Source organism: Cryptomeria japonica, unplaced genomic scaffold (genome assembly GCF_030272615.1).
Source record: "Cryptomeria japonica unplaced genomic scaffold, Sugi_1.0 HiC_scaffold_48, whole genome shotgun sequence".
In the NCBI taxonomy this organism is placed as follows: Eukaryota; Viridiplantae; Streptophyta; class Pinopsida; order Cupressales; family Cupressaceae; genus Cryptomeria; species Cryptomeria japonica.
In genome coordinates this window covers 458,756-475,633 of record NW_026728870.1, presented here as the reverse complement: position 1 = coordinate 475,633, position 16,878 = coordinate 458,756, and the positions used below count along the sequence as shown (strand labels likewise).

At 32.3% G+C, this 16,878-nt stretch overlaps 1 protein-coding gene across 1 annotated transcript; it reads right to left on the bottom strand.

Annotated features, from left to right (window-relative positions):
- Positions 1-3,465: 3,465 nt before the first annotated feature.
- On the bottom strand, positions 3,466-5,418 carry LOC131862579 (nuclear transport factor 2-like). The gene is made up of 9 exons (XM_059215061.1): positions 5,377-5,418; positions 5,136-5,273; positions 4,642-4,930; positions 4,400-4,560; positions 4,152-4,293; positions 3,941-4,062; positions 3,802-3,867; positions 3,646-3,712; positions 3,466-3,536 (listed from the first exon to the last, which is right to left on the bottom strand). Exons 1-9 carry the CDS (start codon positions 5,416-5,418, stop codon positions 3,466-3,468), a joined length of 1,098 nt encoding a protein of 365 aa, XP_059071044.1.
- Between the last annotated feature and the right edge of the window lie 11,460 nt (positions 5,419-16,878).

Sequence of the window (16,878 nt, the reverse complement as noted above, 5' to 3'; positions counted from 1 at the left end):
CACCAGAGAATACTCTCTTTGAGATCGTCTTGGAGGAGTTAATGAGAGCGATAAATATGAACAGAGCTCAGCCAATGCAAAGCCAAGGTAAGGTTATATTTGATCAGATAGACATTTTGGAGTCTTTTGCTAGATTTTATGAAAAACTATCCACTAGTGGACGCTGTGAAGTGCAGAAAGACAATGCTAGGAGACAACTTAAATCCATTATCCCAAGGAAGATATTTGAAGAAGATGTTACCATGTTAAATCAGAGAATCACTTTAGATGAGATCAAAGAGGCTCTCATTTCTTAATAATGAAAAGGCCCCAAGAATTGATGGTCTTTCGATTGAATTTTACAAAAGTTGTCAGCATTGGATTGCGGAGGACTTGATGCAAGTCTATAAAGAAGCTAAAATTAATGGCTCATTGGGGGAGGATGTAAATACAGGGGTCATAAAACTTATTCCTAAATAAGGGGACATGACATTGATAAAAAATTGGAGGCCTATCACCTTGTTAACTCTCTGTTATAAAATTCTTGCCAAGGTTGTTGCACAAAGGATAGAGAGAATTATGCCTAAGATTATATATCCTACTCAGACAGGATATGTAAAGGGAAGATACAGTTTGGAGAATCTCCTCACATGTTGGGAGGCTATGAGATGGGTTAAAGAGTCTAGACAATATGCAATCATTCTACTATTGGACTTTGAAAAAGCATATGATAGAATAGATTGAGGTTTTTATCAATATGGTGATGGAATGCCTTGGGTTTCTAGAAGACTACTGTAGGAAGGTCAACATACTAATAAAAAATGCTAAGGCCTATTTAGAAATCAATGGTGTGAAATATGATAGGTTTTTCCTTTCTAGATCAATAAGGAAGGGATGCTCCCTTGCGCTTGCACTTTATATCATTGTTGGTGATGCTCTCTATTATATCCTAAGAGATTACTCAACCTCCTCGAGTGTGGATGAAATTAAGTTACCCAATGGAAGAAATCTCTCTAACATCTAGTTTGCAGATGATACCACAATTTTAACTAAATTGAAAGAAGAAAATCTAAATGCACTTTTGTACAAACTAGAGCTATTCTGTGAAGCCTTTGGTGGAAATATCTCAATGGCTAAATCTACTCTCCTAGGATGGGACGAGCAGCCCCCAATTTGGTTAGATAAATACTCCTTTAGGTAGGAAGGACCTAACCAATTGATTAGATACCTTGGTATACCTTTTGCAGTAGAGCCCAAGCTAAAAGCTATGTGAGAGTGGGTTAGAAGTTAAATTGATAAAATTTAAGGAAATAGAATATATAAGCACCACCTTACCATTGGAGGGAGAGTTACCTCATCATTGGAGGGAGGGTTCAAGTTTGTCAAAGTATCTTCCTACAACATTTATTATACATCTTCACGAAATTCAAGCAATTATAAGTTTAATTATATCCGAAAGATCATTTGGTCTAATGGAAAATGTGGGAGAAAGAACTGTGCTATTAAATGGAGTTGGTGCACTATGAGAAGAACATGAGAGGAATCGGCTTAAAGGATTTAAGATGGAAAGGCAATGCATTAGCTTCTCAATGGATAGTCAAAGCTCTTAGTAGAGAAGAACAATGGAAGGTTTTGATTAGACATACCATTAGTAGGGCCATGTCTATAAATAATCTAAATAACTAGCCTTTATTGTAGTGTACTATTTCAGTTGCTCATACGTGGTGTTGCAAGCCTTTATTGTAGTGTACTATTTCAAATGATATTCTACTAAATGATTCACTCCCTTGTGTAATTTAGCACATAAAAATTTATGATGTAAGATAATCATAACATTTCTTAACATTAAATATTATTTAAAAAAATCATAACATGGTAGGTAAGTATTTCATCAATAAAATGGTATATAATCATTTCAACATATTAAATCATTTCTTTTACAAAAAAATATTGTGCGAAACAAAGTTTAAATAAAAACAATTTAAAAAAAATATGAATTTATATAATTAAAAAAATTAATTTATTTTGTGTTATAATTTATATAAAACAAATTTATACATATATTATCTACCTACAATTTTCTAATAATTATACATTTGACATATTTCTAACATTCATTGTATACAGATACTTCTTCTATACATTTCAAGCTCTGAAAATATACAAGTTATAAATTTAACTATTAAAATAGATTTATTTTATAAAATTTTATTTAAATTTTTTCCCGTATCATTATATTTGGCCCTAAAGTTTACCCCACTTCTATAATATTGATCTACTTTAGCTTAAATGATACAATTATTGATAATATCACACATAATCTATAGTACTTTTGTGGTTCTCTATTTTACCACCTTCTTGTGAGTGATCACCTTAATAAATTTTACAAAAAGACCTAACCTAGAATCTATAATACAACATAATTCACATAATTCCCTTCCTTACGATTATAATCCTATTATTCAACTTAGCAAACATGATCTTGCGTATTTAGTGTTTTTTTTTCTAATCCTAGGAATCTATCATTTCTTTTGTATACAAAGGTCTATTTCCATGCTTATAGTATCATACCAAGTTTCAATTTTTCGTTATTTACATACACCACAATAAACTTCCTTTCGGATCCTTTTCTAATTTTTAATCTCAACAAATGACCAATTTTATTCCTTGTATTATAAGAAACTCTTAAAGTTTTATTTATTCAAGTAAACATTCATTAACAGATTTTAGTATATGATTCGAATATTTTCTCATCTAATATATCTTATGAAAGTTGGTAGTCATGATATGGTCCATTCAATTCTCTATTTTTCACATTTGACCCATCTAATATCACCAATAAAATATCCTTAAAACCTTTAATATCTTTGAATAAGATATAAAACATAGAATATTATGAAAATAGAATAATATAAAAGGTAAAACAAGGTGTGGAGGAGAGAATCTAATGGAACTCTTTAACAAACTATACAGAGTTCTAATTACATATGATGTAGATTATACCTTTTATAATATTCATGACATATGATGTAGATTATACATTTGACATATTTCAAACCTTCATTGTATAAGATATAACAAAATTTTATATATAGATAACAAAAATAGAACTCTTTAACAAACCATACAGAGTTCTAATTACATTTACATTGATGATTCTTCGAAATTTCAAATCACCATCAGAAGCGATTGGTTTTCGAGACCCAGTAAAACCAGCTTCGGAGCCAGCACCTTGCTCAGGATCCCTTCCAGTTGCAGCGTGGTTCCAAATTCATGACCAGCTGCAGAGTTTCCATCCGCCCTTGCGGGGTCTCTATCTCAATCTGGGCAAGGTGACTCTATTATTGTCTATGCTCTCCCATGCCTATGCCTTTGCCTTTGTTCATACAGGTTATGCCTCTACGGGGTAAACTGCTTTAGATTAGACCAAGTATGAATAAAAAACATGTACTTCTTCTGTACATTTGAAGCTCTCGGAAATACAAGTTAGAAATTTCTTGCATAGCCATTGCGTCCTTGACGATCGCCTCCTCTCTTTACGCCATTTGGAATATTGTCTTTCCATGGTGGAAATCAATCAGTAGGAGCAGAGAAAAACAATTATATTTGAAGACTATATTGCATTATATGAATAGATAATAACTTAATTAAGGCTTTGCGAAATACCTCTGAAACCAGCCAACCTTTTCTTTTCAACATATACGCGACGCCCAGAGATGACAATAGGAGATGCCTGCTTACAAAATATAAATACAAGTTTTATGAAAATAAAGATAAATACAATATCTAATAACACTAAATAATTCGATACAAATTAAGTACCTTTACAGCACTCTCCACAGAAGTTGATGATTGGAACTCAATGAAACCATAGCAAAAGTTTTTTTCCTGCATTACAGTATTTAAACATTACAGAAGGAAAAGAGCAGAAAACAAGCGAGATTTGTTTTCAAAAACATACCTTGTTGGCTCTGATTTGAATTCCACCAGGCTTTATAGAACCATATTTTTTAAACTCTTCTTCAAGCAAAGTAATTGTAGAATTCCATGGCAAATTTCTTAAATGGATTGAGTTCTCATTGACTGTAAGTTATATGGGATTTCAAGGTTAGTGAGAAATTAAGAACCTGAAAGATACAATTAAAAAATGGTGAAGGGAAGATTATGGTAACCTGGGGCTTTTCCAGAATTAGAGTTCAAGGATTGTGATGTTGTATGTACTTGTGATGGTACATTTGCTTTCAGTCCGGTATTTATTGGAAATTTCACCACAACGGTTGGCCTTTGAATAGGATGTGGGTTCTCTTTCAAAAGCTGAACATTCAAAGAAAAAAATATCAGTAACATCATATTCTACAAACGCTCAATGTATGAAAGGGCTTTGAAGTGCTCGACGTGCATTCAAAATGTTTATACTTACAACTGCTAGAAAACTCATTTTTGTTGTTTCTTCTGGTGGTGAAATAGTTTTCTCAATATCCTTAAGCTGTTGTTCATTCTCAACAGTTTCAGTAGCATGTTTATTTTCCAATTTCGAAGGTTGTGATTCAAATCTTTGAATTTCTTTTGCAGGAACTATCTCTGCTAAGACACAGAAAGGCTGCGATTAAAGAAGATTCTACATCGAAAAATACTGAAAGATAGAAGAAGAGACCATTTTACCTTCCTGCAAAGGCTCTTCACAAACAGCATTAGCCGACATATAAGTTTTGTCTTCTGAATACTGGGATTCTTCCAAATACCGAAATGCATCGTTTAGAACAAAATAGCCTCTCTCCTGTGGTGCTAAAAAGAAAGACTGGGCAAATTTTCTTTCGACATTCTCGTGCCCTAATATGATCCCAGTTACCAATATGATATAAGATTCATTATAAGCTTCTTGTGAATCCACAGTTCCTATTTTAACCGCATTTCCCTCATTGAGCGAAGACACTATATTGTTTTTAATAGCCTGTTGGTAACAACCATTCAAAACAAGAACAACATTATGTCTGCAAATTTGATTGAATAAAGAAATGTAAACTTAAACCATGCATAAAAATTAAACTTCGAAGGTATCTTGTAGTTGCATGCCATATGGTAATATTGTATTTCAAAAATGAATTTGTATGATTTGAAACTGTTTTACACTGAATCTAGTGCAATATTTGACTTACTTCTAGGGTTGTTACATGCAACAATTGACCATTGGGTTCAGGGCGGGTGATAGTGCTGCAATCTTTGTAGAACTCGTATAGCTTATCTGGACAGTTGTTTAGAACACAGTAATACTGGTTCACAAATTCGTTTGCAACCTACCAAACCAAAAGTGTTAATGAAATAAACTCCAAGCCCAACGCAAATGATCCAAACCCAAAACCACTTTATAAGAATAACAAGATGGTATAGTATTCATACCTCAGAGGCAGGAAATTCTCTTTGTAACTGCTGGGATTCCATCCTTCTGCATTGAAAATGATAATCAGTTGCATGTTAAAGTGTGTTGAATCTGCTAACTATCCCAATCACAAGTCTAGGAAAAATTGCAAAAGAGAAAATAAAGGGAATATGTAGAACATAATTCCTGTTGCAGACCTTGTATGGATTTTAACTGTAAAGAGTTGCTTTTCAGTGAATGTGAATACTTTCCACACCTTTTAAAACCTCTCAACTGATTTAGTGGACTGAATTGAAATTTCGAAACAGCCTAAATATTTTTCTCACAAGCGCAGATACAAGGAGGCATAACAGCAGAGTACGAGTTAGTTTGCTTTTCTTTTCCTTTTCCAAATATATTTATAAGGCATAACAGGCGTGTCTTTTGACTAAGAGAATCGAAACTATTGAATTTTGGGATGATAACGTTTGTATGGCCATAATTACCTATTCCTATACAAGTCTAGTCTAATACAACAAGACGCACACATAAGTAAAAATGACGTTAGATTAATTAATTTAGAGTGAGGATTGAAATATTAAATGTTAAGAGAGTAATTGCAAAGAAAAGTATATGTAGTTCTATGGAAGATGTGTGGAAATGTGTTTGATGTGACATTGATTCTAAAGATCTGATGAAGGAAAATATGTAACTTAAATTTGTTCATTATATCAGATTTGTTCTAGGGTATTTTCATAGGGAAGAGCACCAGTAGTCGTTATAGCTAACTTCGTGCACCCACATATCCTAAAGGGTAGGTCGTATTTTGGTTTTTTTTAGTCATCTTCGTATGCGACTTAACTGCTTATAGCTATTGATCTGGCTTCTGGGTAGTAACGATGCATGCTCTGGAATCAGTTATGCGCACAAAGGTAAAAAAGTACACATTTCAAAGTGTCGCCTGATACCTAACTAAAGATGTTCCAGTAACCGTCAACTCAAAATTGCTAGTACTTGTTGACAAATGTCCAAATAGCGATGCACAAATGTTCCAATAGTGGTGCACAAATGGGACAAATGTTCCAATAGTTGTTCACAAATGGGCCAATTAATTACAAAAAAAGATCGGCTATTGGTACAAAACAAATTTATTAATGGTGTTTTCACTATGAAGGCTATTGGGGGGTCAACATAACAATAAGGTGACGGTTCTTGGAACTATGTTATCTATTGGTGCTCTTCCCCTAGTATTACATATGTTCTCTAAGGCATAGATCTAATTTTGTTGGTTGTACTTTACTACTTTTTTTTTTTTTCCGTTATGTGATTTTTTATGCTCAAAGGCTGGTGGTGTTTGTATATATTAAGGGGAGATCATCGAGTCTCAAATGACAAACTTTACATTGAGCATCTTCATAGAACCAACTTTAGTTGGAAGCAAGCAAACATTTTGATGTCAAATTAATTTTTGGTAAGTCCTCTATTCAAAATGTTCCTATATAAATGTTCCTTCTTGTTCTACAATAGTGATAAGATGTTCTAGTATGTCAATTATATACATAACAAATACTCACATAAATGTACACATAGTCCACTCACAACAACTAGTGGATTTTTTTTAATGCCAATAACTTATTTGAAAATCAAAATCGTTGTTCAAGTACCGTGTTGATGAAACATTTTAAGAAAATCAAGTTCAAATAACAGTCAAATCTTACCCTCGCCCAACTTATTACAACATTAAATTTGTCTCTAAGAATACGTAATCATTAAGCTTATTCCCAGGAGGTCTCACTTCAGGTGATTTCCTGAGAAGGCCCAATGCTTCACCTCTATATGCATCAACTAGATGCAATGAGTGCTAAGTAGACCATTCATTATCATGAGAGATGGGTTCTTGTGTACTACTACTCATGAAACATGGGTCAATGAGTTTGTCTCAAAAACTACATAATTGAATCTTGATAATAATATGATAATTTGGTTTGTTGTGGAAAATATATCCTACTTATAAATTGATAAGCTTAAGGGGCTCTATTATAAGTGGGTTCAACCTTGGAGGAAACTCCATTGTTAAGAGTGTCCGAGTTGGAGTAATACTAGGATGGGTGACCTTCTAGGAAGGCCCAATGTTTCACCTCTGTGAGAATCACCTAGATATAATGAGGGATAAGTGGACCACTCATTCTCATGGGAGATGAGTTCATGTGAACCACTAATCATGAAACGTGGGTCAATGAGTTTGACTTGAAAACTATATAGTTGAATCTTGATAGCAATATCATAATTTGACTTGTTATAGAAAGTACCTCCTACTTATCAATTGATGAGCTTAAGGGGCAATATAATGAATGGTCTATAATCAAGGACAAAATGGGCCCAAAGGAATACAAAAGGGAGAGATGTTTAAAATTTGAATTACTTGAAATACTGGCAAGGGAAGAATGTTATTGGAGGCAAAAATCAAGGGAAGTATGGCTTCAAGAGGGGGAAAGAAATACAATTTTTTTTCACAAGGCCTCAATAGAAAAAAAAGGGAGAAGTAAATTTATGGAAATCAACAAGATTGATGCAACAAGAACCCAAAATTTGGAAGAAGTTAACAAAGAGGCCACAAAATTATTTGAAACAATGTTAAAGGAAAAGTCATAAGGGAGTAAGGAAATGAGGGGAAAATTTATGGATACAATTCCCAAAGTAATATCAGAACAATAGAACCAATAGTTTTTTAAGGCAGCAACAATGGAGGAAGTTAAAACAACAATATTTTTGATGAATCTCGACAAGGCTCCTGACCTAGATAGTTTCTCTGCTAGATTATTCCAATGTTTCTGGGAGATAGTGGGCCAGGATATACACACTTGACAGTGGAGGAAACAAGGAAAAAGAAGAGGGTATTAAAGGAAATGAACCACAAACCACACATTCTTTGCACTAGTTCGAAAGAAGAAGATGGTAAATTCTATGCAAGATTTTAGACCGATTTCTTTATGCAACACTACATACAAAATAATATCCAAAATTATTGCCAACTGTTTTAAAAAAGTCTTAAATTTTGTAATATTATAAGAACAAAGCGCCTTTGCCCCTAGGAGTTCAATAGTGGAAAGGATAATAATAGCCCATAAAGGAATTCAATCATCTAGAAAATCAAAATAGGCAGGGATGATCATAAAATTGGATATTATGAAACTGTATGGCTCGATGGATAGAGAATTCCTCAAGGAAATTCTAGACAAATTTGGGCTTATGAAGGATTGGATTTGATGGGTGGATGGATGCATATCAACTCTAACCTTTTCAGTGTGGATGAATAGTGGGGCTCATGGTTTCTTTAATTCAAGTAGAGGTATAAGACAAGGCGACCTGTTATCTCCCTTTCTATTCATAATTATGGGAGAGGCAATGGGTAGGGGGATAACTAAACTAAGGGAGGAATCAAATGGTATGGAATTAAGGTAGTTGTTGGTGAGGCCTCGGTGACACACTAGCAATTTGCAGATGATACTATGTTGTTTGGACAATCAGACAACTAGGAAGCTAGGACTATTAAGTCACTAGTCAATAAATATTTTTATGTCTTGGGACAAAAAATTAATTGGAGTAAATCGAAGGTCTTCTTCGTCAATACTCAACCAAGTCTTGCAAGGGATTTGACCAACATCCTAAAGCTTAAAGTAGCTAATTTTCTAGGCAAGTTCTTGGGCACACCACTATTTCAAGGGATGAATAAAAAGGAATACTGGATGAACATAGTTTCAAGCTACATAGACAAGAAGATTCTGTGGAAAGGTAAATGGATTTCGTCAGTGGGAAGATTGCTTATGATAAAATCAGTGCTTTTGACACTCCCGGTATACTCCATGTCCTCTCTAAAATCCCTGATGGAATAGATGCAGAAATGAAAAAAATCATGAAAAGATTCTTTTGGAATGGCATGAATGACCAAAATAGAATACCCCTATTAACATGGGACAATAAATGCAAGCCAAAAAAAGTAGGACGTGTAGGACTAAGAAACTTGTTGATAATGACTTTGGAAATGGGAGAAAAACTTGTATGGAGACTATATACAAATAGTAACGAGAAATGGATTAAAATCATAAGAAAGAAGTATGTAAATTCCAATTACCCAATTAGCATTCTCAAAGTAAGAGATTCTCCTAGAGGCTCGATAGTGTGGAATTACATTTTAGAAAGCTGGGATATAATAACAAGATATATCACGTGGGAAATAGTAAATGGAGAGAAAGGATTATTTTGTAAAGACTCATGAAATAATTATAAAAAATTTGGAGGAATATCTGAATTTGGAAGACATAAGAAAAGAGACCCTATTGAAATGGGGAGAACAGGTGAAAGATTATGGGATAATTATAGTAGAAAATGGGACGATAAGTTGGTCAACAATGTTGAATGAAATACCGAGTCTTTCTTTATTTGCTCAACAATGTTGAATGAAATACCAAATTCTCTAAAGATACATAGTTTTATAATAAAGTATTCTTGTTGGCATTTTACTACAAAACTCCTTAAGATTTAAATCTATGTCAAATTTACTCAATTCTTATAATTGGCGTGTAAACACATCCTTCCCTTGTGATGATAATTTAAACATCCACAACCCCACTAGAAGATTTATATGTAGCAATCCAATACTGGCTACTAGTTTATTCTCCCACCTTGTAGTCCTCAGCTACATTACAAAATATTTTACAAAATCTAGACATTAGCCAAAGATCTATTGGCATATCCTTAGTTTTATATTTGATTCTATTGACTTTTATAATCCTAGTAAAATTTAAATTTTCATGTTCAAGGTATAGAGTGTGCTTTATTCTAATATCTATGGCTAATTTTTTTTCCACCTATTGTTAAAACTCCTCCTTTTAGTGTGTGTAGTAGGTCCTTCGTATATTTGAATGGGCCAAGAAATATTGTGTCATTTTATTGTGTATGATGCTCAATGTGCTGCAATTTTAGAATTTATTAATTCGTGTATGGATAGAACTTTCTCATTTGGTTTGTTGACACTAGTTATTTAGTTACAAAAAATTGAAGTTCGTAGCATCTTGCATAAATAATTAGTTAAGGAGGGGTGTATCCTTAGCAATTGTTTGTGTCAAAATTTGGTTCAGAAGAATTCATGATGAATAATTAGATATTTTTGGGTCCTTTTGTTTGGATGAACTCTTTTGTTATTAACCATTCCATATCATTACTATTGATATTGGGTCATCTATAGATGAAATAGTGGGAGAGGAAAAAAGGAAATTGCAATGCATGATATGTTGACCACAAACCTATAAATTCTTCTACTACTTTGGATAGATAAATTGCCTCCTTATGAACTAAAAATGTGGTTGACATTAGAGAGTAGAAACTCTTATCTTTCTTCTACATGGGTGTTCCTCACAACTTTGATGAACTTGGTATGATGGGTAGGAGTAATTTTGAAAACAACTATAGTTCGTGTTATTGTAGCATCTTATCTCCTTGTGGGTTTTAGTAGTTGATTTTATAGATAAAAATAATCGACATAAAAAATTTCATGTAACAAGGAAAATATGGTACTTGACTCAAGCAATTTATTAACTAGGTAGCATGTTGCATTTGATACTATTCTATCCCACTTTATAAGGATGAAATGAAAAAAATCCTTCAAATGAATATAAAAGGCATTAGAAATATTTGGTGGTATTTTTTGATTCTTCTAAACATGAACAGATTGTGTGCGATCCATTAGCTTGATTAGATTTGCAATCCTTGGTCTCCTTCTTTCAACCCTAAAAAATTATACTTATAATTTACTTATTATTCTTGATATAAAAATTTGATTTCAAAGGGTTATTTTATGTTTCAATTTTTTTTTTTGTTATTTAAGAATGGATTTGAAATGATACGTTGGTATATTACAGAATCATGTTCATGTAGAATAAAGATTTATCCAATCATTTATCTTCCTATTTAAAATAATTCTGCGAAAATATGCAACCAACTTTTTGCAAGATAAATAAGATTGTTTTTAAAACTATTAGTAATAAAAAAATTATTTTAAAAAAATAATAATCAAATTTACACAATTTTCACCTATTAGAATATTGTATAAAAGGATGGAGGACAACATGGGCCTCCATCACCATAGTGGGGTGTTTTATTTATTTTTTACTTGTACAAAATAAATTATTTTATAGAGATCTTAGTAGTGAGCATGTATCTTTTAGTGAGGAATCAACTAGGATAAAGATAACATGAATATTATTTAAAAAAAATGTCAAATTATAAATGTGGTAGATTTTTTAAATTATTGACCATGTAGATTTTTAACATCTACATGGTCATAGTCAGATATGAAAGTGATTAACTAACCAGAGAATGTTAAGTTTCTCATATATTTTCTACTTAATATATCTATAGTTTTGAGATAGTAGTCTTATATAAAGATACATTACTCACTAAAAGTCAACAAATTAAATTTATTGTGGTTGATATTTTTTAAAGTTATTTTGAAAATGTTGTAAACTAGTGTTGATATTGATATCCTACGGCATTTGAAAAGTATTCTTTTTAATAATTAATTAAAAAAATTAAACATTTTTAATCCGTGAAATTGTTATTAATTAGTAAAGACAATTACGCATGTTAATAAATGGTTGATAACTTGATAATCATGTAGATAATATTATCCACCAAACACAAAATAAAATCATTTTGATTTAAAAAGCATTTTTGAGATTGCAACTGCTCATATCCAGGGTCTCAAGAAAGAGGCTAGCCTCTACTGGTCTATTTGTTCTGTTGAATTACTTTGGCTTATTTGGAAATATAGGAATGATGATATGATTAATGACAGTGACAAGAATATTACTGAGTGTCCCAGGAGACTAATCCTTCATGATCTAAATGTGCAGGTAACAAGGGTGATCAGAATCAAGAAGAATTTTGAAGGATGGCTTCAAGATGGAGCAGCTATGATGTTCACATCGAAAATCTCACATGGATTCACTTGGTCCAGGTTCTCACCAGAGAATACTCTCTTTGAGATCGTCTTGGAGGAGTTAATGAGAGCGATAAATATGAACAGAGCTCAGCCAATGCAAAGCCAAGGTAAGGTTATATTTGATCAGATAGACATTTTGGAGTCTTTTGCTAGATTTTATGAAAAACTATCCACTAGTGGACGCTGTGAAGTGCAGAAAGACAATGCTAGGAGACAACTTAAATCCATTATCCCAAGGAAGATATTTGAAGAAGATGCTACCATGTTAAATCAGAGAATCACTTTAGATGAGATCAAAGAGGCTCTCATCTCTTAATAATGGAAAGGCCCCAAGAATTGATGGTCTTTCGATTGAATTTTACAAAAGTTGTCAGCATTGGATTGTGGAGGACTTGATGCAAGTCTATAAAGAAGCTAAAATTAATGGCTCATTGGGGGAGGATGTAAATACAGGGGTCATAAAACTTATTCCTAAATAAGGGGACATGACATTGATAAAAAATTGGAGGCCTATCACCTTGTTAACTATCTGTTATAAAATTCTTGCCAAGGTTGTTGCACAAAGGATAGAGATAATTATGCCTAAGATTATATATCCTACTCAGACAGGATATGTAAAGGGAAGATACAGTTTGGAGAATCTCCTCACATGTTGGGAGGCTATGAGATGGGTTAAAGAGTCTAGACAATATGCAATCATTCTACTATTGGACTTTGAAAAAGCATATGATAGAATAGATTGGGGTTTTTATCAATATGGTGATGGAATGCCTTGGATTTCTAGAAGACTACTGTAGGCAGGTCAACATACTAATAACAAATGCTAAGGCCTATGTAGAAATCAATGGTGTGAAATATGATAGGTTTTTCCTTTCTATATCAATAAGGAAGGGATGCTCCCTTGCGCTTGCACTTTACATCATTGTTGGTGATGCTCTCTATTATATCCTAAGAGATTACTCAACCTCCTCGAGTGTGGATGAAATTAAGTTACCCAATGGAAGAAATCTCTCTAACATCCAGTTTGCAGATGATACCACAATTTTAACTAAATTGAAAGAAGAAAATCTAAATGCACTTTTGTACAAACTAGAGCTATTCTGTGAAGCCTTTGGTGGAAATATCTCAATGGCTAAATCTACTCTCCTAGGATGGGACGAGCAACCCCCAATTTGGTTAGATAAATACTCCTTTAGGTAGGAAGGACCTAACCAATTGATTAGATACCTTGGTATACCTTTTTCATTAGAGCCCAAGATGAAAGCTATGTGAGAGTGGGTTAGAAGTTAAATTGATAAAATTTAAGGAAATAGAATATATAAGCACCACCTTACCATTGGAGGGAGAGTTACCTCATCATTGGAGGGAGGGTTCAAGTTTGTCAAAAGATACTATCTTCCTACAACATTTATTATACATCTTCACGAAATTCAAGCAAATATAAGTTTAATTATATCCAAAAGATCATTTGGTCTAATGGAAAATGTGGGAGAAAGAACCGTACTATTAAATGGAGTTGGTGCACTATGAGCAAGAACATGAGAGGAATCAGCTTAAAGGATTTAAGATGGAAAGGCAATGCATTAGCTTCTCAATGGATAGTCAAAGCTCTTAGTAGAGAAGAACAATGGAAGGTTTTGATTAGACATACCATTAGTAGGGCCATGTCTATAAATATTCTAAATAAATAGCCTTTATTGTAGTGTACTATTTCAAATGATATTCTACTAAATGATTCACTCCCTTGTGTAATTTAGCACATAAAAATTTATGATGTAAGATAATCATAACATTTCTTAAGATTAAATATTATTTAAAAAAATCATAACATGGTAGGTAAGTATTTCATCAATAAAATGGTATATAATCATTTCAACATATTAAATCATTTCTTTTACAAAAAAATATTGTGCGAAACAAAGTTTAAATAAAAACAATTTAAAAAAAATATAAATTTATATAATTAAAAAAATTAATTTATTTTGTGTTATAATTTACATAAAACAAATTTATACATATATTATCTACCTACAATTTTCTAATAATTATACATTTGACATATTTCTAACATTCATTGTATACAGATACTTCTTCTATACATTTCAAGCTCTAAAAATATACAAGTTATAAATTTAACTATTATAATAGATTTATTTTATAAAATTTTATTTAAATTTTTTCCCGTATCATTATATTTGGCCCTAAAGTTTACCCCACTTCTATAATATTGATCTTCTTTAGCTTAAATAATACAATTATTGATAATATCACACATAATCTATAGTACTTTTGTGGTTCTCTATTTTACCACCTTCTTGTGAGTGATCACCTTAATAAATTTTACAAAAAGACCTAATCTAGAATCTATAATACAACATAGTTCACATAATTCCCTTCCTTATGATTATAATCCTATTATTCAACTTAGCAAACATGATCTTGCGTGTTTAGTGTTTTTTTTTCTAATCCTAGGAATCTATCATTTCTTTTGTATACAAAGGTCTATTTCCATGCTTATAGTATTATACCAAGTTTCAATTTTTTGTTATTTACATACACCACAATAAACTTCCTTTCGGATCCTTTTCTAATTTTTAATCTCAACAAATGACCAATTTTATTCCTTGTATTATAAGAAACTCTTAAAGTTTTATTTATTCAAGTAAACATTCATTAACAGATTTTAGTATATGATTCGAATATTTTCTCATCTAATATATCTTATAAAAGTTGGTAGTCATGATATGGTCCATTCAATTCTCTATTTTTCACATTTGACCCATCTAATATCACGAATAAAATATCCTTAAAACCTTTAATATCTTTGAATAAGATATAAAACATAGAATATTATGAAAATAGAATAATATAAAAGGTAAAACAAGGTGTGGAGGAGAGAATCTAATGGAACTCTTTAACAAACTATACAGAGTTCTAATTACATATGATGTAGATTATACCTTTTATAATATTCATATGATGTAGATTATAGATTTGACATATTTCAAACATTCATTGTATAAGATATAACAAAATTTTATATATAGATAACAAAAATAGAACTCTTTAACAAACCATACAGAGTTCTAATTACATTTACATTGATGATTCTTCGAAATTTCAAATCACCATCAGAAGCGATTGGCTTTCGAGACCCAGTAAAACCATCTTCGGAGCCAGCACCTTGCTCAAGATCCCTTCCAGTTGCAGCGTGGTTCCAAATTCATGACCAGCTGAATAGTGGGGCTCATGGTTTCTTTAATTCAAGTAGAGGTATAAGACAAGGTGACTTGTTATCTCCCTTTCTATTCATAATTATGGGAGAGGCAATGGGTAGGGGGATAACTAAACTAAGGGAGGAATCAAATGGTATGGAATTAAGGTAGTTGTTGGTGAGGCCTCGGTGACACACTAGCAATTTGCAGATGATACTATGTTGTTTGGACAATCAGACAACTAGGAAGCTAGGACTATTAAGTCACTACTCAATAAATATTTTTATGTCTTGGGACAAAAAATTAATTGGAGTAAATCGAAGGTCTTCTTCGTCAATACTCAACCAAGTCTTGCAAGGGATTCGACCAACATCCTAAAGCTTAAAGTAGCTAATTTTCTAGGCAAGTTCTTGGGCACACCACTCTTTCCAGGGATGAATAAAAAGGAATACTGGATGAATATAGTTTCAAGCTACGTAGACAAGAAGATTCTGTGGAAAGGTAAATGGATTTCGTCAGTAGGAAGATTGCTTATGATAAAATCAGTGCTTTTGACACTCCCGGTATACTCCATCTCCTCTCTAAAATCCCTGATGGGATAGATGCAGAAATTAAAAAAATCATGATAAGATTCTTTTGGAATGGCATGAATGACCAAAACAGAATACCCCTATTAACATGGGACAATAAATGCAAGCCAAAAAAAATAGGACGTGCAAGACTAAGAAACTTGTTGATAATGAATCTGGAAATAGGCGAAAAACTTGTATGGAGACTATATACAAATAGTAACGAGAAATGGATTAAAATCATAAGAAAGAAGTATGTAAGTTCCAATTACCCGATTAGCAGTCTCAAAGTAAGAGATTCTCCTAGAGGCTCGATAGTGTGGAATTACATTTTAGAAAGCTGGGATATAATAACAAGATATATCACGTGGGAAATAGTAAATGGAGAGCAAGGATTATTTTGTAAAGACTCATGAAATAATTATAAAAAATTTGGAGGAATATCTGAATCTGGAAGACATAAGAAAAGAGACCCTATTGAAATGGGGAGAATAGGTGAAAGATTATGGGATAATTATAGTAGAAAATGGGACGATAAGTTGGTCAACAATGTTGAATGAAATACCGAGTCTTTCTTTATTTGCTCAACAATGTTGAATGAAATACCAAATTTTCTAAAGATACATAGTTTTATAATAAAGTATTCTTGTTGGCATTTTACTACAAAACTCCTTAAGATTTAAATCTATGTCAAATTTACTCAATTCTTAAAATTGGCGTGTAAACACATCCTTCCCTTGTGATGATAATTTAAACATC